General features: G+C 42.4%; 1 protein-coding gene across 1 annotated transcript; it reads right to left on the reverse strand.

Moving 5' to 3' along the window:
- Positions 1-8,296: 8,296 nt before the first annotated feature.
- Positions 8,297-21,516, reverse strand: CHRNA6 (cholinergic receptor nicotinic alpha 6 subunit). Its single transcript, XM_066234822.1, has 6 exons — positions 21,105-21,516; positions 19,376-19,515; positions 14,304-14,348; positions 12,643-12,752; positions 11,561-12,539; positions 8,297-9,758 (listed from the first exon to the last, which is right to left on the reverse strand). Exons 1-6 carry the CDS (start codon positions 21,181-21,183, stop codon positions 9,627-9,629), a joined length of 1,485 nt encoding a protein of 494 aa, XP_066090919.1. The 5' UTR covers positions 21,184-21,516; the 3' UTR covers positions 8,297-9,626.
- Positions 21,517-23,049: the final 1,533 nt, after the last annotated feature.

Raw genomic sequence — 23,049 nt, forward strand, 5'->3', positions numbered from 1 at the left:
CTGTGTTGAGAATTAATGCCCAAAGCCACCTCTCTCTAAGTCAACAGTTCCTCCACTTCCCCTTTATCCTCTTTTATATTTTGTGAAAATCATCTAGAATTTTAGTTCCAGATTATTAATTTTTTATGTATCCCTTTCTTCTGATTAATTTATTTAAAATTCATTTTGTCCACAACCACATTATTAACACATTGTTTTATTCATTTCTTGGTTCAGCACTGCTTTTTATCCTACATTTTCCTCTTTCTTTCTTTGTTTTATTATTCCAGAGGGATACATCTCCAAGTAATTCTTTTATAAAGTTTTGAGTGCAGTAACATGTTTGAATTATTGCATTTCTAACATTGTAATGTATTCTGCCCTTACAGAATAGATTGGCTGGGCATAAAGTTATGAGTTCAAAATTATTTTCCCTCAGAACTTTGAAGACATCATGCTACAATATCCCATGTTATAAATAAAGATAAGAAATATGATGTGGGTTGATTCTTATTCCTTATTCCTATTAGATTCCTGGTTTTTTCTTTCTGAAATTCCTAGGCTTCTTTCTTTATTTTGGACTTTAGAAATATCACATGTATGGTATATAGTCTATATGTTTAAGTATAGGACTTAGTCTCTCTCTCGCTCTCTCTCTCTCTCTCTCACTTGTTTTGTCTTGGCCCTTGTTAACTGATATCTTTCTTCAACTCATGCAAATTTTCTTATTTCTTTTATTATTTCCTGGCCTCCATTCTCATTCGTTTTTTCTTTTGAAATTTCTAATAAACAGATTTTTTTATTTGATTTTTTAAAAATATTTATTTTATTGATTTTAGAGAGAGGAAAGAAGAGAGAGAGGGGGAGAAAATCATCTATCCATTCTTGTGTGTGCCCTGACTGGGAATCAAACCGACAACTTCTGTGCTTGGGAATGATGTTCTAATCAACTGAACCATTTGGCCAGGGCTCTATAAAGAGGTCTTGATATTGTTGGATCTGTCCTTCATGTTTTTTAACTTTTCACTCATGCTTTTTATGTCTTTAATTACTTAGACTGTCAACTTGATGATGTAAAATAGCTAACTAATTTGCTCTTCAGTCATCATCTGTTCTATTCAGCCCCTCTACTAAGGTGGGGTTGCTGTTTGTTTGTTTGTGGTTGATTCATGAATTTGATTTCCAAAAACTCCACATTGTCTTTTTGTCTATCATAGCCTCTGGAATATTTTGGAGAATACTAATTATAATCATTTTAAAGTCTTCTATTGTCTGCATTAACTGTTTTTCTTCAGGGGTTTACTCTCCTGAGTTTTGATGCTTTCGGGGTCATTTTACTTAAATCTTCGATGATTTTTTGATGTTGTTTATTCACCCAACCATGAAAACCATTTCTAAATAGGAAATCTGGCTCCCGATGATTTCTTTTCCTGTATGTGTCCAAGAAAGCATCTCTCTAGGCTGTGTGAGTAGCTCACCTGTTACATTCAGTGACGTCCCTTCCTTCATGGTGAGCCTACTTCTCTGATTCCAGTGCCCACTCTGGTTTCCCATGTGTCTGAATAACCACATTCATGAGGACAGATGACTGAGCCACTCTGAAAATAGAGAACTTCTGCAGCTGTACTTAGTTCTTCAGTTGATTACTGAATAATTACACTTCCTCTGTAAGTCTCCCCTTATATAATTTTAGGATTATTGTGGAGATTTTCTAGAAAGAATAATCTCTTCAGTGCTCCCATCTTTCCGGCACGAGATCACAATTCTGCTGCTCTATTAGGTTTTCCCATAAACCTGACCACTCTGTCCTGCATGGGTCAGCCATTCCCCACCAGTCTGGTCTGGGAGGGTACCCCATCCAATCTCCTGTGCTGTTATGGTTTTGTTTTCATTTTACATTACATTTCTTCTGAAATATCAGTAAGATTTAGAGAAGGAATAAAAGAAAAAGAAGGAAACACATGACCCAGCCATTTCATATTAGAAATCTTTTTTAAGTCCCAGCCCCTATAGACATGTCCAATCAATTGCTTTATCACTACTTTAGGACAGGATTTGCAGGAATACTTTTTTGTGATGAAATTAAGGATTCAATGCCCTAAATCCCTGATGGGATTGCAAAATCAAAGGGCAAATCACTGTTCTTTTTATTGAAAATACTATTGACTTTAACTCATTACTTAACTTTATTTAACTCATTAGTTTGCTAGGTAAATGACAATACTAACCTCAGAAAAATGCATTTCAATTAGAATTCAATCTTAAATTTTGAAAAATATCACATGAATGCTTTCCACAGCCTTTTTCTTTCTTTTTTATGTTTTTAAAGATTTTATTTATTGATTTTTAGAGAGAGGAGACAGAGAGAAATGGGGGTGGGGAGGAGCAGGAAGCATCAACTCGTTGTCCACAGCCTCTTTCTGACCAGGCACAAACACACAAAGGTCAAACACTTATCCATGCCTCATTGCAGCCAAGTTGAGAGGCAATACCAGTTTCAAATATGGAAAAGCATAAATATTTATATATCATAATAACCCTATGGAAGTAATGACAAAAGAGAACTTTGAAGCAAAGAAATTTTTCATTTCAAATGTATAGCAAGAAAAATCTTCTGTGAGCAGTCTTGCTAGCTAAGTAAAACAAGTGGACACAGCAAGACCCATGGACCTCTCCATCACATGTGCGAGCATGTGAACAGACACGTGTGGGTACACATGCACAGGCACACACATATGTGCAGGCACACATGTGTGGACACACATATGCATGGATACACAGAGAACTGTCCTACATCATTCGCATTCTTGGGATGTTTGCTACCACTTCACCTGCTCATGAAGCCTGCACTGAACACATGCCCCTACCGAGCTCCCTGTCTCTGAAGGCCAGTAATGTTTTCAGTCTCTCACATATAGTTTAGAAGGTAATTGTCCTCTATTATTTCATTAACTGAATTTTATTGCCTTAGCTATACCATAGCATAGCCCCTCTTTCATCCTCAACAGCATCTAATAGAGCTGTGTACATGTTCAAGCCTTAATTCATATTTGTTAATTAATTAAACCAGTACCAGCAAGTTTAGATTGGATTATTCATCTAAAATAAAGACAAATTTGTACTCTTGCTCAATTCCTCCAATATTTCAGCTCTGTGTACGTAAGTGATTCTTTTGTATGTACCTCAAAGAAACATTTTCTTACATTAAAAAGTTTTTTAAATGCTACTATCATACTTAGAAAAATTAATAATTCCATATTTAAATTTCCTTAAGAACAGCCTAAATTTACAGCTGCCTTGTCTAAAATAAGATTAAATCCATAGTGTTATGCCTCTTAAACTTATTTTAATTTCTCTCTTGTCACTGACTTGTTGAAAGGATTAGATCAGTGTTTTCCAAGAATGTCTTGCATTTTGGATTTGTCTGGTTGCTGGCTTCTGGTGTCATTTAACTTGTTCTTCTGTTTTCTATATTTCCTGCAAATTGGAAGTTACAACTATAAGTCCAGTTCAGTATTTACCAGAGTACATCGTAGATGACGATGTGTAGTTGTACTGTACAAGAGACATACTATCTGACCATCTAATCATTAGTGTTAAGATTAATTCCGCCTGACCAGGCGGTGGCGCAGTGGATAGAGCGTCGGACTGGGATGCGGAAGACCCAGGTTTGAGACCCCAAGGTCGCTAGCTTGAGCGCAGGCTCATCTGCTTTGAGCAAAACTCATCAGCTTGACCCCAAGGTTGCTAGTTCGAGCAAGGGGTTACTCGGTCTGCTGAAGGCCCGCGGTCAAGGCACATATGAGAAAGCAATCAATGAACAACTAAGGTGTTGCAACATGCAACAAAAAACTAATGATTAATGCTTCTTATCTCTCCGTTCCTGTCTGTCTGTCCCTGTCTATCCCTCTCTCTGACTCTCTCTGTCTCAAAAAAAAAAAAAAAAAAAGACTAATTTCCAGGTTAAGATGATGACAGCTTGATTTCTCCACTTATCCAGTGATAAATTTAGTGGTATAGCCTGTGTCCATAGCTCATAAAGATTCTTACTTTGGTTCCTTTAAAGGTGATCTCTAACCAACTACTTTAGAACACTGTAATTTAAAAAAAGTAATAATATTTTTATGCTGAGAAAGACCTTCTAGTTGTGTCATCATTCTTTATTGGAAGCACCTTTATTATGCATTAAAGTGAATTCATTTAATTCTCAGCCATGGTGACTATCATTTATGTTTAACCCGACATATAGTCTTTCTTTACATTAAGACTTTCTGTTCAGTATGTAAATAAAATAATAGTGAAGGGGTGGTGAACACACAATATGATATACAGAAGATGTGTTGTAGAATTGTGTACCTGAAACTTGTATAATTTTGCTAACTAGTGTCAACCCAATAAATTCAATTAAAAATAGTGAAAATACCAGTAACATATCTTTTTTCGTCACGGACAACCTTCAAATTGGGAAAAGTAGCCAAGAGCAGCAATCTATCCACCGAGGTATATTGACACACCACCAGGCAAAGTAACCTTTGTTGGGCAAGGCAGCCTGGGCTGTTGTAGAATTAGACATGGCCCTGAATGCTCAGAGATGGCTCCAGCTTTAGGCAACAGCAGCAGATCCCAGCAGGCCAGAAGAAGGCAGTATCCAAAGGGAAATCACAGACAGGAGGTTGTACATTGTGACTATCTCCAGCAGCCTTCTAATCAGCCCTAGGAGCAGCAGGAGCATCACCTGGTTACAGATGGAGGCCCTCTTCAATCGCAGAACTAGACCCTCAGAGGACTAAAGAGTGGGGAAGGGTCTGCCTTTCTGTTTCTCCAGCCTGATGAATGCTCCTGTCACCAAGAAGTACCCAGGGAGAGCGTGTGGCTGCCCCTCAGCAAGCCTGCCAAGCTTGTGCCTTCACAGGCCTGTGCTCCACACTCATGCCCTCAAGAAGTTTCTAATTTTTCTCAGGGCAGCTTATGAGCATTTTGACAGAGAAAATCCTACACTGGTCTGACCCACATATTATAGGATGCTTAGCATCCCTACTCCCAGACGCTACATGACAATAGCATCCCCAATCATAGTGACAACCCAAACTTCCCTTTTAGACTTTTCCAAACACCAACAATAGGGTATAGGGGTGTGTGTGTGTGTGTGTGTGTGTGTGTGTGTGTGTATGTGTGTAAAAAGGGGTGCAGGCCCTGGCTGGTTGGCTCAGTGGTAAAGCATCGGCCTGGCGTGCAGGAGTCCCGGGTTCGATTCCTGGCCAGGGCACACAGGAGAAGCGCCCATCTGCTTCTCCACCCCTCCCCCTCTCCTTCCTCTCTGTCTCTCTCTTCCCCTCCCACAGCCAAGGCTCCATTGGAGCAAAGTTGGCGCTGAGGATGGCTCTATGGCCTCTGCCTCAGGCGCTAGAATGGCTCTGGTTGCAACAGAGCAATGACCCAGATGGGCAGAGCATCACCCCCTGGTGGGCATGCCGGGTGGATCCCGGTCGGGCGCATGCGGGAGTCTGTCTGACTACCCCCCCCCATTTCCAACTTCAGAAAAATACAAAAAAAAAGGGGGTGCAATAGCATCTCCAGTTCAGAATGGCTGGTACCACCAGAGGGTTCAGAGAATAGCTCCAAAGTCAAAAGGGAGGATGTGCATGGGACCATGTTCAGATGTTATACTACTGTTCCTACTGTCCTGCCCCTCACTACACACAAGAGACACACCCCAGGCCTTGGAGGTGGTTGGGGCTGGGTGCGAACATCCTAAATATATGCTCTCTAGGCCCTCAGATGGTGTCTCTGTGGTTCTCAAAGTCTGCATCTTGCTTTTTCCACCACTTGAATCTCTGTCCACCCAACGTTGCCCTGATGAATATAGTGAAATTTTTCAACAGTGTTGGTGAAGATATGAAGAAAATATAGCTCTTGTGCATTGTGAGTGGGAATGTAAAATGGCACAGTCACTGTGGAAAACATTATGGCAGCTCCTTAAAAAATTAAAAGTAGAATTACAACAAAACCCAGCATTTCCACCTCTAGGTATATACTCAAAAGAATTGAAAGCAGGAACTCAAAGAAATATTCGTACACTCATATTCATAGTAGCATTATCCACAAAAGCCAAAATGTGGAAGCAACCCAACCAAGTGTCTACTGACAAATGAATGGATCAATAAAGTATCATATATATATATATGTATGTATCATGTATATATATGCATATATATCATGTATACAGTATCATGTATATATCATGTATACAGTATCATGTGTGTGTGTATATATATATATATATATATATATACACATCCAATGGAATATTACTCAGCCTTAAAAAGCAAAGAAATTCTGACATGCTACAACATGGATGAAACTTGAAGATATTGTGCTAAGTAAAATGTGCCAGTTACAAAAAGAGAAATACTACCTGACCAGGCGGTGGCACAGTGGATAGAGCGTCAGACTGGATTGCGGAAGGACCTGGGTTCGAGAGAGACCCCAAGGTCGACAGCTTGAGCATGGGCTCATCTGGCTTGAGCATAAAGCTCACCAGCTTGGACCCAAGGTTTCTGGCTCGAGCAAGGGGTTACTCGGTCTGCTGAAGGCCCGCGGTCAAGGTACATATGAGAAAGCAATCAATGAACAACTAAGGTGTCGCAACGAAAAACTGATGATTGATGCTTCTCATCTTTCTCCATTCCTGTCTGTCTGTCTCTCTCTGTCCCTCTCTCTGGCTCTCTCTCTCTGTCCCTGTAAAAAAAAAAGAAAAAAAAGAGAAATACTGTGTGATTTCACTCATATGAGATACCTCAACAAGCCACATTAATAGAGACAAAGTAGAAAGGTGGTGGCCAGTGTGGGGGAGCAAGCATGAAGGGTTGTTTAACGGGTGCAGTTTCAGATTCTGGGGATGAAAGAGTTCTGTGGATGAATGGCGAATATGGTTGCACAATAATGTGAGTGCATTTAATACTACTGAACTTCACACTTAAAAACAGTTAAGATGAGGCCCTGGCCGGTTGGCTCAGCGGTAGAGCGTCGGCCTGGCGTGCGGGGGACCCGGGTTCGATTCCCGGCCAGGGCACATAGGAGAAGCGCCCATTTGCTTCTCCACCCCCACCCCCTCCTTCCTCTCTGTCTCTCTCTTCCCCTCCTGCAGCCAAGGCTCCATTGGAGCAAAGATGGTCCGGGCGCTGGGGATGGCTCCTTGGCCTCTGCCCCAGGCGCTAGAGTGGCTCTGGTCGTGGCACTGCGACGCCCCGGAGGGGCAGAGCATCGCCCCCTGGTGGGCAGAGCGTCGCCCCTGGTGGGCGTTCCGGGTGGATCCTGGTCAGGCGCATGCGGGAGTCTGTCTGACTGTCTCTCCCCGTTTCCAGCTTCTGAAAAATACAACAACAACAAAATAATAATAATAATAATAATAATAATAATAAACAGTTAAGATGATACATTTATGCCACGTATATTTTACCAACATTAAAATATATTTTAAAATACAATTAAATTGAATTGGTTTGATAGTAAAAAAAATTATATGTATCAAGTAACAGCCAACTCAATGTAAAGATACAAAGAAAAAATACAGGTACTTCAATTATAAATACAAGAGTAAAAATACTTTAAAACAGAGTAATTCCAAGTCAAGAGCTCTTCCTGGTGTAGCACACCGTGCCTTAGGCTCCAGTGTGAGATGGACAAGGAAGAATTAACCTGGGGTAACAGAAATCATGGTGAATCGACACAATGGAGATTATGCAATCTCAAGACCATGTAACATCATGGAGGAATGTTGCTAATATGCTGTTTTGAGAAAACAAAAAAATACAAAATTGCAAGGTAAAATTAAAGTGTAGAAAATTATAAGTGCATATAGGCAAGGACTGCACAAGAAAAGGCAAAATAAAAGTAGTTCCTTTGTTAGGGAAGATTTATTTTTTTCTGCTTTAAAATACATCTTTTAAATTGTTAAGATAGTATTTATATAACAAACAAGGAGATAATAAATTCAAGTAAAATAAAACAGAATTCCCAACGTGCTCCCTCTCAGAAAAGGAATTGCTCCTAAAGGTACGAGATCACAATTTCTTTTTTATTTTTATAAATTTTTATTAATGTTAATGGGGTGACATCAATAAATCAGGGTACATATATTCAAAGAAAACATGTCCAGATTATCTTGTCATTCACTTATGTTGCATACCCATCACCCAAAGTCAGATTGTCCTCTGTCACCTTTTATCTAGTTTTCTTTGTGCCCCTCCTTCTCCCCCTCCCCCTCTCCTCCTTCCCTCCTGCACCCCCCCTCCCCCCCACCCCTGGTAACCACCACACTCTTGTCCATGTCTCTTAGTCTTGTTTTTATATTCCACCAATGTATGGAATCACGTAGTTCTTGGTTTTTTCTGATTTACTGATTTCACTCCATATAATGTTATCAAGATCCAATCATTTTGCTATAAATGATCCGATGTCATCATGTTTTATGGCTGAGTAGTATTCCATAGTGTATATGTGCCACATCTTCTTTATCCAGTCTTCTATTGAAGGGCTTTTTGGTTGTTTCCATGTTCTGGCCACTGTGAACAATGCTGCAATGAACATGGGGCTGCATGTGTCTTTACGTATCAATGTTTCTGAGTTTTATATATACCCAGTAGAGGGATTGCTGGGTCATAAGGTAGTTCTATTTTCAGTTTTTTGAGGAACCACCATACTTTCTTCCATAATGGTTGCACTACTTTACAGTCCCACCAACAGTGAATGAGGGTTCCTTTTTCTCCACAGCCTCTCCAGCATTTGCTATTACCTGTCTTGTTAATAATAGCTAGAGATCACAATTTCTAATAGAGGCAATAATTTTATTTTCAGCCTCAGCTACAGTGAACAAATGGAAACTGTTGATGATAAAGGACAACAAAGTTGCCCCGGGTTTGCCTGGCCACCCCACACCATGTTCTCCTCTTCTGACTGCTCTAGTTACATTCTCCAGGTGGCCCTTAGTCCTGGAGATCTTTGTGTTTATGACTTTTCCTAAAAAAGCCACAACTACTTGGGGACAACCTATTTCTATTACCTTTGCAAGGCTTAGCCCAGTGCTGGGTTACCACTCAAGTTTCTTGCTAGATGAATGCTAATTAAATATAACATGCTGAGATCGACTCTGACTACCTGCTATTATGCTATTACTTTTTGCCAATTATCAAATAATGCTGGTGTGTGAGCTGCATCACGGAGACAGGCACAAGAAAGAAAGCCTACAAGAGTTCACAAGCATTGCAAGCGTCAGTCAGGTCTATGTTCCAGCAGCATAAACCGGAGGGACAACAGAACCCCTCTTTAGTGTGGCTTGATGTTGATGATGTTGATGATATGGTTTGCTGTATTATGGTTCATCATATCCCTGAAAGCTGGACGTGTCCAGACAAGAAAAGCCGTGGGTGCTGCCAGCTGCGGGCTCAGCATTGTAGCTAATCTCAAATATTCCTCCATGCTACAAAGAAGGGCTTCCAGGCTCCCAATCTGCAATCAAGTCCTCTTTCTCCATCTAGTCGTCAGCTTCAGTAGATGGGGGCTTAGATGGGAAGCTTTATAACCCTTTCCTTATAGTAGGGAAGGAACACAGAACAAATAAAGTGTGTAAATTTCAAAAGATAAAATCATTAAGATTTGCCTGTTTTCCCCAGTATTGGCTGTAGAAACAGCCCTGCAGTTCCAAACACACAGACAATTATAAAAATCCAAAGAAATACTCTGTCCACCACCATGGCCACATATTTCCAATCATCTTCTACCTGAAAGCCAAACAAAAAGTCAAATCAATTTTTAAAAAATCAAAATCATAGGAAATGTGCTCTGAGGCATAAATCAGCTCTTTACTTTTCTTTTTCTTTTTTTTTTTTTTTTTGTATTTTTCTGAAGCTGGAAACGGGGAGAGACAGACAGACTCCCGCATGCGCCCGACCGGGATCCACCTGGCACGCCCACCAGGGGCGAAGCTCTGCCCACCAGGGGGCGATGCTCCGCCCCTCTGGGGTGTCGCTCTGCCGCGACCAGAGCCACTCTAGTGCCTGGGGCAGAGGCCAAGGAGCCATCCCCAGCGCCCGGGCCATCTTTGCTCCAATGGAGCCTTGGCTGCAGGAGGGGAAGAAAGAGACAGAGAGGAAGGAGGGGGGGGGGGGGGTGGAGAAGCAAATGGGCGCCTCTCCTGTGTGCCCTGGCCGGGAATCGAACCCGGGTCCCCCGCACGCCAGGCCGACGCTCTACCGCTGAGCCAACCGGCCAGGGCCAGCTCTTTACTTTTCAAAGAAGGTATTGCTGGTGATTTTTAAAGCAGATATTGGTATTACTTTGGTTAACCCGTGCCTCCTATATATAGCACATGGAAGAGCTTTTGTTTTGTCTAAAGAAGGTGGATACACATTCCCATCAGTGCCTCATGCAGCTGGCTAGAGAGGGTGCATAAGACCTCAACAAGTCAGGATTCTGTGGGTCACCAAGGACCTTTCCTGACTGCAGGAAGCGCTCCAAGAAAGTGCAGTTCTTGTCATTGCCCTCAGTGTATACCTGACGCCCTGGCAAGTCTGGGAAAGAGGTTTGAGGCAGGAAATGTAGGACACGCAGCATGATGGAGGACCCCCTTATTAGGAACAGGTAGCCTTCTAGGCCTCAAGGTCATGGTAGTTATGGAAAGCTCACTGCACTTCTCACATCCTTCTAGTTTTTGACCTCCTAACTTCTGCCTAAGTCTTCTGGTTGTGTCTTGAGGACCTTACATGGTGATGATTAGGTCAAATGCAATGCTCCTCTAGATTTTATAAAGTTGTCACCATGACCAAGAGTTCTGGGCACACTTGTCCAGTGATGCACCCCCAATTCCCACCCGAGTGACACGCAGTCACAGTACCTTTGCCTGCACCAACAGGGCAGACTTTGGTCTTGAGATACCCTTTCACAGGAGACACAGGTGCTGGTAATGGCAGTATGAGGTCAAAACCAGAGACTCAGTATGAGTTTTCAGGTGCTCTCCGCTAGTCATTCTAACGGTATGGAAAGTTGGTGAGATTCTCTTGAGCTCTCTCTGCAGGATGGAGGAGGCTCACGCTATTATAGTTAGACTCTAGGCAGCAGGAGCAGAATATGTTGATGCTAAAAATATCCCGGAGGCTCATTCAATCAGCACCTAAATCCCCCCGATTAGAATAAGCAGGATTGGCGCTGCGGAGAACTCACTCCCACCTTCCCCCACTCCCCTCAGATTGCAAGCTGCTCTGCACTCGTTTCTCTTTCCCCCCTGGGGGATAGTTTTCCCATCTCCACCCACCATCTGCCACTGTTTTTTGAGCAAGAGCTCTTGGTTTCATTAGCCAAGGTGGCCCTGATTGTTTATTTTAACCAGGCTTCACTTGAGTTAACATTGCTAGAGGTGGAGACTAGCTTTGGGGCTCCCTGACTCCAGGTCAGTGCACCTGTAACTGCATAATAACTGAACTGTATCTTAGAGTAATGCTGCCTGACCTTCTTGTAAACAGAACTTACTCTGAAGATCTGCCCATGTCTACAAAGTGTGTCTAAGCCTGCCGGGGTGGACATTTACCTCTTTTGTTTTATTTTGGTTCTTCATGTTTTCTGCTATGAATTGAACACTATTAATCACATTTTCAACTTCAGGTGAGTGCTCTGAATTTCCCGTCATCCACTGTAGATGCTGATGATTTAATCTTTTCTTGCTGGTGGCAAGCTGATGTGATTTAGGGCAGTGGCAGCATTCTTTAGGAAGTTTGGGTTTTCTGCGATTATCCACCTTGACTTTGGTAGGCTGACTGGAAATGTTTTTTGGGTTTTTATCAGAATGTGTCTTCCTCATCTTGTCCACAGGCCTCCTCATCATCAGGATCTGAGGTAACAGCCGGAGGAACACCATCTTCACCCACTTGGGCATGGTGTGTGTTGTTGGGGTACGAAAGTGTATGTTCAACACAAACACGGTCACCACGATGGACAGTGTGACAAAGATCATGGTGAACAGTAGGTACTCACCTACCAGCGGGATCACAAGAGATGTGGACGGGATGGTCTCTGTGATTACCAGCAAAAACACAGTCAGAGAAAGCAGAACTGAAATGCAAAGTGTCACTTTTTCACCACAGTCAGAAGGAAGGTAAAAGACCAACACGGTTAGAAACGAAATAAAGAGACAGGGGATGATCAGATTAATGGTATAAAACATTGGCAGTCTCCTAATGTAAAAGGAATAGGTTATGTCTGTGTATATCTCTTCACAACAGTTGTATTTTATGTCATGCTTGTAGCCAGAAGCATCCACAATTTCCCATTCACTGTTTTCCCAAAAATCATTCATATCCACTTTAGATCCAATAATTAGTAGATCAATTTTAGCTTTGTCATATGTCCAAGAACCAAATTTCAGGGAACAATTTTGATGATCAAAAGGGAAAAAAGTGATATCCATAGGACATGAGCTCTTAAAAATAGCTGGTGGAGTCCAGGTTATCGTGCCATCATATTTGAGAAGAGCTTTTGTCTTGCCTTCAACTTGGAAGTCGCCAACAGCACTGTAAGGTAAACCAGACACCATTAGTAACATCCTCTTTCCTATGGGTCAGCATGTACCAAAGACGACTTTGGAAAGAGACAACTGCTGTCAGACTCTCATACTTGTTATAGAGAACAATGTCAGGCTTCCAGATCTTATCCGCAGGAACACGAAGAGTCTCAATGCCATCAAATTCCATTGGGTCCCAGCGCAATTTATAATCATTCCAGATCTAAAGGAAATAGAAGCCAGCCTTTAAAAAAGTCCTCAATAAATTTCTCCCAATACTAACTCTATGTTTGTTCAGCAGTTGTTTTTCTTTTTTCTTTTTTTTTTAAATTAAGTTCTTGATTGAAGAGTACATTGGGTTCTATCAAAAGTTGGGAAATTAGGCCCTGGCCGGTTGGCTCAGTGGTAGAGCATCGGCCTGGCGTGCAGAAGTCCCGGGTTCGATTCCCGGCCAGGACACACAGGAGAAGCGCCCATCTGCTTCTCCACCCCTCCTCCTCTCCTTCCTCTCTGTCTCTCTCTTCCCCTCCCGCAGCCGAGGCTCCATGGGAGCAAAGATGGCCCGGGCGCTGGAGATGGCTCCTTGGCCTCTGCCCCAGGCACTAGAGTGGCTCTGGTCGCAGCAGAGCGATGCCCCGGAGGGGCAGAGCATCGCCCCGTGGTGGGCAGAGCGTCGCCCCCTGGTGGGCGTGCCGGGTGGATCCCGGTCGGGCGCATGTGGGAGTCTGTCTGACTCTTTCCCCGTTTCTAGCTTCGGAAAAATACAAAAAAAAAAAAAAAAAAAAGTTGGGAAATTAGGTCCTGGCTGGTGGCTTAGTGGATAAAGAGTGGCATATGGACACCCTGGGTTCGATTTCTGGTCAGGGCAGACAAGAGAAGTGACCATCTGCTTCTCTTCTTTTCCGTTTCGCCTTTCTCACCCTCTTCCCCTCTTGCAGCCAGTGGCTCAATTGGTTCGAGCATCAGCCCCAGGCGCTGATGATAGCTCAGATGGTCTGAGTGTCAGCCCCAGGTCGGGGTTGCTGGGTGGATCCCAGTCAGGGCATATGCAGAAGTCTGTCTCACTATCTCCCCTCCTCTCACTTAAAAGAAAAAGTAAAAGAAAAAAAAGTTGGGAGATTAAATCCTTGGGGTATAAGGGGATGGGTGTCTGAGCTGATTTTGGAAAATGTAAACTATCTAATAGACATTAGATAACTATTTATTGATTATTAATTAGCTGGCCAAGATTATAAACTCAACTTCCATGTTCTACAGACTATATTCACATTGTAGTACCAATTCATTTCTAATTCTGAAAAGGTTGTTCAGGTGCATGATGATGAGTTTGTTACAGAATCTGAGTAGAAGATTAAGAAAAGAAAGGCAAAATGGTATAATATAGAAGAAGTTAATAGGGCTCTAACCTCATGCCCTCACACTCAGCTACTGACTTTGATCCAGGCTTAGATCAGCAGGATCAGAGAGTGGGCAAACACTGGACCCTGGGGCTCAAGTTTCAGATAAAAATAGAAGATTTGAGAACAGAAACCAGAAAGAACAGAGTATCTATGTCTCAGAGAACTTCGTCACTAGGTTTCTGCACCTGTGAAAATTGCATCATGCCAGCTGCTACAAGAGCTAAACATTAGGCTTTCGAGATAGATAATATTTTATGCACTAGCATAAACTGGAGGTGGAAAGAGGGAATGCTAGTGAATTTTATCCATTAGACATTGTGAGGCTGACACACGAGTAACACAGGTCCAAGAGGACATGTGATGTAGACACATACATGACGTAGCCACAGGTTGGTTTCCATGATCTGGTTTACTTCATCCTGGGAAGAAGAAATAACAGTTTTAGCCTCAAATGTATTGCTAATAGAGGTGGATCTTAGAACAAGAATTACCACTAAAAAGAGCCAAATCTGAATTATTCATGCTAGTAGAGAAAAACAAAGAAGATTGAAAAGGCAACTTATAAAAAGCAGCCAGAAATATGATATTCCACATCTGGTCTTAACCCTGTTGACTTTGAAAAAACATGTGGCTTAAAGACTGTTTTCCAAATGTGACTTAAGCCTCATCACTTATGTGAAGCCTTCGGATCACCTCAGCCCATAAAGTTTTCTGAGTCCATGAAAGAGAAGAAGGGAGAGAAAAGAGAGTGTGAGTCCTATCAGGCAGTGATGCAGTGAATAGAGAATCAGCCTGGGACTCAGAGGACGCAGGTTTGAAACCCTGAGGTTGCTGGCTTGAGTGTGGGCTCACCAGCTTGAGCGCAGTGTTGCTGGCTTGAGTTTGGAATCATAGACATGACTCCATGTTTGCTGGCTTGAGCCCAAAGGTCACTGGCTTGAAGCCCAAAGTTGTGGGCTTGAGCTCAAGGTCTCTGACTTGAGCAAGGGGTCACTGGCTCAGCTGTAGCCCTCCCCCCACACCCCATCAAGGCACATATGAGAAAGCTATCAATGAACAACCAAGGTGCCACAATGAAGAATTGATGCTTCTTATCTCTCTCCCTTCCTGTCTGTCTGTCCCTTTCTTTGTCTGTTGCTAAAAAAAAAAAAAAAAAAAAAAAAAAAAAAAAAAAAAAAAAAAAAAAAAAAAAAAGAACTGGGAGAGAGAGTGTGAGAAAGAAGGACGAGAAATACCACAGATGGTGATACCTGGCTCATTGTTTTTACCATCTTCTTTCACATCTCCTGAAAACCTCCCTTCCTCAGCAATGCCTCAGCACTCTGGGGGCTCTGAGTCCTGTGCTCAGTTGCCCCTGAAATGTCAACCTCAGCTCACCAGGGGGCTTTCCAACTGGAACTGCCACTGCCCCATAGCACATGTCCCACTCCCACTCAAGCCATTGCTGATAGCGTCAGTTATTCATTACACAGATGTTTATTGATATAACTTCTGCTGAAATCTGTAGGTCACAAGGCGCCCCTCTTAGGAGTAGAAAGCATGAACCTTAGGTTAGAGTAATTCTAAAGCCATGGACACTTGGCCAGTGGACAGCCCATTTCTTTTCTTTCCCTGACCAATAGGAAACCATGAATATAACTCCTTTCATTGACATTTGAAAACCCCGAGGCTTACCATGACTCAACACAGACCCATTTGTAGAAGGAAACTTGACAAGGTCTTTAACTAGAGGTTTTCAGGGGCAGTTGGAAAACTGCAGAGCAGCTTAGTGAACCAGAGCAAGCTAGTGTCTGAGGTCTGGCCACAGCTTCTATAGCCACAGTTGGGCTCCTTCACTCTGGAGGGTGCTCATGTGGAAGCAAGGTTGGTAAGTTTTAGGAACCTACTGGGTAATCCTCAATAATCCTCACGCTGTTATGTTGTAAGGCTGCTGAAGACTCCAGATGTGTCTTCAGTCCTTTCCTACTGAGAGTTGGGAGCTGTTTACAATCACAATGTATTTGGAATATCTACCTGGAATGCTTTTTTCTTCCAGATAATCCCATGACTCTCTTCAGGTCATTTAGGTACCTACTTAAACAACATCATCAGAGAAGCCCTCTTAGTTCATCCTGTCTAAACAGATGTATGTGTTATGTGTGTGTATGCATGCACGTGTGTGTCTGCACACACGCCACTCTATCCCTCTTTATTTTTCATCATAGGACCTATCACTATCTTACATTATATACTTATTGATTTTCTATCTCCCCAACTAACAGCTAAGACACATGCAGGTAAGGATTTTCCCCATATCTTGTTATATCAATAAATCTACTGGCTGTCAGTCAAAAATGGACTAGTACTGTAGTACGGAAAGGTCTTGGAGGTAACTGTCATAAGCATCTTCTAAAGACTACTTCTTCTCTGTACATTAGTATACTGTGTTCAGAGAATTAGAATCAGGTGTTCATATTGTCCTGACACTATCCCTATCTTCCCATGAACACATCCACAGGCTGCTGAAGCTCCATGTGATGTGGACACCCTCAGAAGCGTTAGCCAACTTTATGGATCAAGACTTGGTCTGGCAAGTCCTGTTCTACATCCAGTTCCAGACCATACCAATGGCTGTGGGCACTATCATCAGACAGCCAAGCCGGAGGAGGCCAGAGACCCACAATACCACTCCACATTCCTGGGACCATTACCCTGTTCTCTTTCTTGGGAAAATAAATTAGATGATACCCCACCTGCATTAAGGAATTGAGTTACAATTTCAAATATATTAGCTTCTAAAGCAGCAGAGACTGAGATCAGAAAGGCCTTTGTCATTTCAGATGTGCTAGGCCATCAAAAGCACTGGACAGGGCCCTCCTCATAGACTTTAGATGGAACTCAGTTCAGCTTTTCATTCAGGAGTCTAATCCATACAAATATGGCTTCCAGCCCAACAGGTGACCAGCACTAAGCTATTTGGGGTGGGGCAGATCTTATCCTTAGAAGGGAAAGATCAGAATTGGTACTAAAAAAAATTTATTAAAGGAATGAGTGGGCCCATCTATGCGAGAGTTAATATCTATTCTTTTTATTTATTTTATTATTATTTTTTTTAAGTTTTTTCTTTTTTTTTGTATTTTTCTGAAGCCAGAAACAGGGAGACAGTCAGACAGACTCCCACGTGCGCCCAACCGGGATCCACCCGGCACGCCCACCAGGGGGCGATGTTCTGCCCATCCAGGGGCGTTGCTCTGTTGCAACCAGAGCCGCTCTAGCGCCTGAGGCAGAGGCCACAGAGCCATCCCCAGCGCCCGGGCCATCTTTGCTCCAATGGAGCCTCGGCTGCGGGAGGGGAAGAGAGAGACAGAGAGGAAGGAGAGGGGGAGGGGTGGAGAAGCAGATGGGTGCTTCTCCTGTGTGCCCTGGCCGGAAATCGAACCTGGGACTCCTGCACGCCAGGCCGACACTTTACCACTGAGCCAACCGGCCAGGGCCTATTATTTTTTTAGATTTTATTTATTCATTTTTATTGGAGAGAGAGAGAGAGAGAGAAAAGAGATAAGAGAGAATAGGGGGGGCCCTGGCCGGTTGGCTCAGCGGTTGAGCGTCGGCCTAGCGTGCGGAGGACCCGGGTTCGATTCCCGGCCAGGGCACACGGGAGAAGCGCACATTTGCTTCTCCACCCCTCTGCCGCGCCTTCCTCTCTGTCTCTCTCTTCCCCTCCCGCAGCCAAGGCTCCATTGGAGCAAGGATGGCCCGGGCGCTGGGGATGGCTCTGTGGCCTCTGCCCCAGGCGCTAGAGTGGCTCTGGTCGCAACATGGCGACGCCCAGGATGGGCAGAGCATCGCCCCCTGGTGGGCAGAGCCTCGCCCCTGGTGGGCGTGCCGGGTGAATCCCGGTCGGGCGCATGCGGGAGTCTGTCTGACTGTCTCTCCCTGTTTCCAGCTTCAGAAAAATGAAAAAAAAAAAAAAGAGAGAGAATAGGGGGAAGAGCAGGAAGCATCAACTCCCATATGTGCCCTGACCAAGCAAGCCCAGGGTTTTGAACCAACAACCTCAGCATTCCAGGTCGACGCCCTATCCACTGTGCCACCACAGGTCAGGCTCTTTTTCTTTATTTTTAAAGCAGTATAGCCTGACCAGGCGGTGGCGCAGTGGATAGAGCATTGGACTGGGATGCGGAGGACCCAGGTTCGAGACCCCAAGGTCGCTAGCTTGAGTGTGGGCTCATCTGGTTTGAGCAAAGCTCACCAGTTTGGACCCAAGGTCGCTAACTCGAGCAAGGGGTTACTCGGTCTGCTGAAGGCCCATGGTCAAGGCACATATGAGAAAGCAATCAATGAACAACTAAGGTGTCGCAACGAAAAACTGATGATTGATGCTTCTCATCTCTCTCTATTCCTGTCTCTCTGTCTGTCCCTATCTATCCCTCTCCTTGACTCTGTCTCTGTAAAAAAAAAAAAAAAGGCAGTATATACATATACTTCCACCTAGGCCAGAGAAACACCGTGGGCCCTGACCTCACATCTGTAATTAAGGTCTTTCCCCAGGTATACCTAGAGAGACACCACTGTTCCACCTGGGGCAAAGTCTAGGGGGAAGAAGGGCTCCTTCCCCATCCATGAGCTAGTGTCTCAGGAATTCTCTGTGACACCGCTCTCTGGAGATGCTTCAAACTTCCCTTACCTCCTGAGTCTGATTATTCCTGGAATTTGGTCCAAATCCTGAGCCTTAGGCCAGACCTACCCCCTCTTATGTCTTACAGCCCAGAACTCTCCCCTAAGTTAGAGTGCCAATCACCACTACCTCCTTCCCCGGAAACTAGGGCATGAAGATTAGTCAAAAGAAAAAATTCTAGCCCTATTTGCCCTTGAACATGGTAGTAATATATTAAAATAAGAACTCCAAATTCTCATCTGTTTTTATAGGTCTGGATGGGACCCTGCATGAAAAATAATTTTTTTCTTTCTTTTATAACATAGAAGTCTTAAAGCAACCTCTTTAGGGAGTAAAAAGAGCATGAGCTTTAGAGTTGACCAGGCTGATTCGAATCATGGTCCCACCATGTAATTGTATGACCTTGGCAAGAGCTGCTTAACTGAGCTTTTGGGCCCTCAGCCATCAAGTGCAGCAGACAGGCACAAGTGTAGACATAGCATCTGATGCATCTCAGGTGCACAATGAAGTCAGTTCCCACTGTAGTCTCCCTCCGACTTCCCCATCTAGTTCTGCAAGCACTTCCAGAAAAATAATTCTGCCATAATGTGAATAATGATAGCATCAGTGTGAAAGGTCTCCCTCCCAACAGCACAGCTTTGAAGGGCCAGCAGCCATGTAGATTTTTGTCTGTATTTTTTGAATTCCTGTATTTACCATTTACAATAAGTGGGACAATGTTTGGGAACTGCTCGGCCCCCTCAGAATCAGAGCTCCTTGAAGTACACGTGGTGAATTGGAGGCACTTACCACGTTGGCCAGCTGTGTGATGGCCACTTCAAAATGCACCGTGATGGGATCAGAAACATTTTCCACAGGCCTGATGAACTGGTTATAATGAGAAAACAGTTTGCGAAAGAGTCTCTCCTCAGACGCACAGCCGGCACAGTCTGCATGGCCAAAGAGAGGGGACAATTAGAGGAGCAGAGAAGGTCCTGGCAGGCGAGGGGTTTCTGGCAGCTTCCTTCACGGGGTGATACTGGCAGTGAGGAGCCCAAGATAAAAACCGTAACACACCTCAGCACTTCTGCGATATCAAATAAAATAATGTTGAGTAAAAGCACTTTAAAAAGTCTAAGGCATCACAAAACAGAGAGACAGACACTAGCTCGTTCTTACTTATGTCACTGACAGTAACTCACAATCTTACTGATCCAGTAATTAAGGAATACCTCTGCCCTTACTTGTCAAAATACTGATCCAACTGACCTGTTTCTCCATGTAGCCAGGTGTTTCGCTTAGGAACCTTAACAAGCAAACTGAAATAACTAGTGATTTCAGTAAGGTCTTACCAAGACATACTTTTTCTTTTCAAATCAACTTTGAAATTCAATTATTTTGGAGATTTGTGAGAGTGCACAGCTTTTAGGGCAAAATTACTTAAAATGTTTTTAAAAGAATTCCAAATTGGTTCTTAAATAGTAGTATTTTCAGTTGCTTCTTTTAGACACTAGTTTAATGCCTATCTCTTTGCATTTTCCCAAGAATGCATTGAGTGGGTTACTTGTCTTCATTTGCCATAATTCATTTCATTAATACCCCTTTCTATATTTTCCCATATGGAATTCAAGTTTGACATTTAAAATATTTTTCTACCAATTTCCTGAAAATATTTATACAATGAAATAAAAAAAATAATGAAAGGAACTAAAAAAGTCATTAGGTAAAAATAAAGAAAAGGACAGATGTTATATTATTAAATAAAAAGAGTTGTTTGACAAATGCATTTGAAAACAAAATTTCAGCAAGAAAGAACAATTTTAAATTTAGAACAGAATTCTTGCCATCATAATTAATAATGTAGAAATATTTCTATATGAAATAGACAATTAAAAATCCCCATTACCCATCCCCCCAGACCTTTTTTTCCCTTTGAGATATTCCAGAGAAATGCTCGATGAGACTTTAAGAGCAGCCCCCTGCAAAGCTGACAGCTCCCGTATGGAAATGCGGTTTTGTTCAGACAGCGGCAGTTGTCTGTTTCTAAGTTTTAACTTTCAAAATAAATGATCTAACTCTTAGGACACATTTCAGCATAGTAATATGACATGTTTCCCAAAACAAAGAGAATTATCTACAAAACAGAAGGGTCTATACACCGAGTACTAGTATCAGCTAACAAATCAGTTTTAAAAAAATTAAATACAAATACAAATAAACAAGTTGAATATATCCATGGCACAGGTGGATAGAAAACTGCATCCTTATTAGTATTACCATATTTTAATTGGGAGAATAAAATAAGAAAGGGTTTACAATATCTCATTGTCCTCTCCATCTCACCCCCCAATCCCATTTTACACGTTAAACCTAACCAATAAAAAACAGATTAACAGTTGTAACAACAGTAACGCCTGTGCAGGCACTCTGCATATTTACCCTTAGAGTATTTCATCTCTCTGTTTAATCAAGCACAACTAGAAGAGTAAATACATGTAACTAAAAAGGAATTCTGAGATAAAGCAGAAACAAAACATACCTTTAAAGAAAGGTGTGAGTATACACAACCAGAGACACCAACCAAAGTGAAGGCATCCCTGACCCTCGCTGGTCAGCATGATTAAATCACACTTTGATTTCTTTATCTAGTCCAAGGATTGTGGAAAACAAAGAGCTATCAGACAGCCACACGCATCAGACCTTTAAATCATCCGAGTCCCACTGCAATCCATGTGTGTCTTCGGCAAAATGAATACATTCACAAACACAGTACGGTGGTTCCCAACATCAGAGACTGAGGCCAACGAGAAGCATAAATAAGAAGGACTCAATCTGATATCAGATGAGTCATCACATTTCCTGTCATCCTAGATCTCTTTTCGTGCAAGAACGGTGAAGGAAAGCAGTGAGAGAACACTAGACAGATAGGACGGAGGGGGGACAGAAAAACACTGCCCTGGCTCAGTAGATCTTTCTGTAGCACAGTCTCAGCCTTAGTCCTTAGGGGAATAAACACACATTTCCTGAGTTCCGACTATAGGTAAAGTGTGTGCTAGGTCCCAAACTGTGTTCCCAATTCACTGAATTCTCTAGTTCATTAAGGCATAACATTATTAGGCAATTTTCTAAACTGTAAGTCACCATTTCTGTCTTAATAAAAGTGGTTTATAGAATTTGGTTTTGTCTAACTCCAGGGTTTCTAGTTTAGTGATCACCATTCAGAACTACAGATTAGATGAGAATGAGAGAAATGATATTGAACACAGGCTATCACTGGGATAGTTCTATATTTATTTAAACATCCTTGCCATAAAAATATATATTTTTTAAATTTATAATATAATATATAATATAAAATATGTAAAAATATATAAAGAAAAATAATATCAAGCCATGAATAAGAGGGAAATCCTGCCATTTGAGATAATATGGATAAAACTAAAGGACATTATACTAAGTGAAATAAACCAGTGAGAGAAACACAAATACTGTATGGTTTCACTGATATGTGGAATCTAAAAATGTCAAACTCATAGGCCTAACCAGGTAGGTGTTGGCACAGTGGATAGAGAGTCGAACTGGGATGCGGAGGGCCCAGGTTCGAGACCCCGAGGTCTCCAGCTTGAGCGTGGGCTCATCTGGTTTGAGCAAAAGCTCACCAGCTTGGACCCAAGGTCACTGGCTTGAGCAAGGGGTTACTCGGTCTGCTGAAGGCCCACAGTCAAGGCACATATGAGAAAGCAATCAATGAACAACTAAGGTGTCGCAACAAAAAACTGATAATTGATGCTTCTCATCTCTCTCCGTTCCTGTCTGTCTGTTCCTATCTATCCCTCTGTCTGACTCTCTCTCTGTTTCTGAAAAAAAAAAAATTAAATTAAATTAAAATGTCAAACTCATAGAAGAAGAGAGTGGCTGCTCGGAGATGGAGGGTGGGAGTAATGGGGACTTGATCAAAGGGTATGGACTTTCAGTTATAGGATGAATAAGTCCTAGTGATCTGAAATACAGTATGATGACTATTATATACTTGATATTTGCTAAGAGAATATATCTTAAGTGTTTTCACCACATACATACATACACATACAAATGATAACTAAGCGAGGTGATGGTAATCACTTCACAGTGTTTATGTATATCAAATCATCATATCATATACCTTAAATATATACCATTTTATTGTCAATCATACCTCAAAAAAGCTGGGGAAAAAGAAGAGTTTAGTTCTGAAGATGATCCCCCAGGCCATTCCCACCCAACCATTCTATGACATCATCACAAATATAGCATACTTAGCAATTGTACAGACTAATGACTTCCCTTAAAATTCTATTAACCTTATATCTCTTGAGGGAACAAAAGAGGAACTAACATTTATTTAGCACCACATTTAGACCAAGCCCTGGGCTAAGTGCTTGAGTTATATTGTCTTAAGATCTTACTTAAGTTCTCCCCTTAGCAGATGGGCCTTTGTTCTTGGC

The sequence above is a fragment of the Saccopteryx bilineata genome, chromosome 6, assembly GCF_036850765.1.
Source record: "Saccopteryx bilineata isolate mSacBil1 chromosome 6, mSacBil1_pri_phased_curated, whole genome shotgun sequence".
Lineage (NCBI taxonomy): Eukaryota > Metazoa > Chordata > Mammalia > Chiroptera > Emballonuridae > Saccopteryx > Saccopteryx bilineata.

Excerpts from the sequence above, each read along its gene's own strand:
- CHRNA6 (XM_066234822.1), bottom strand. The coding sequence starts at position 21,183 with ATGCTGACCAGCGAGGGTCAGGGATGCCTTCACTTTGGTTGGTGTCTC. Across the intron at positions 19,516-21,104 it reads ACTCACACCTTTCTTTAAAG|ACTGTGCCGGCTGTGCGTCT; the intron begins GTATGTTTTGTT and ends TTGGCCATGCAG. Across the intron at positions 14,349-19,375 it reads TCACACAGCTGGCCAACGTG|GATGAAGTAAACCAGATCAT; the intron begins GTAAGTGCCTCC and ends TCTTCTTCCCAG.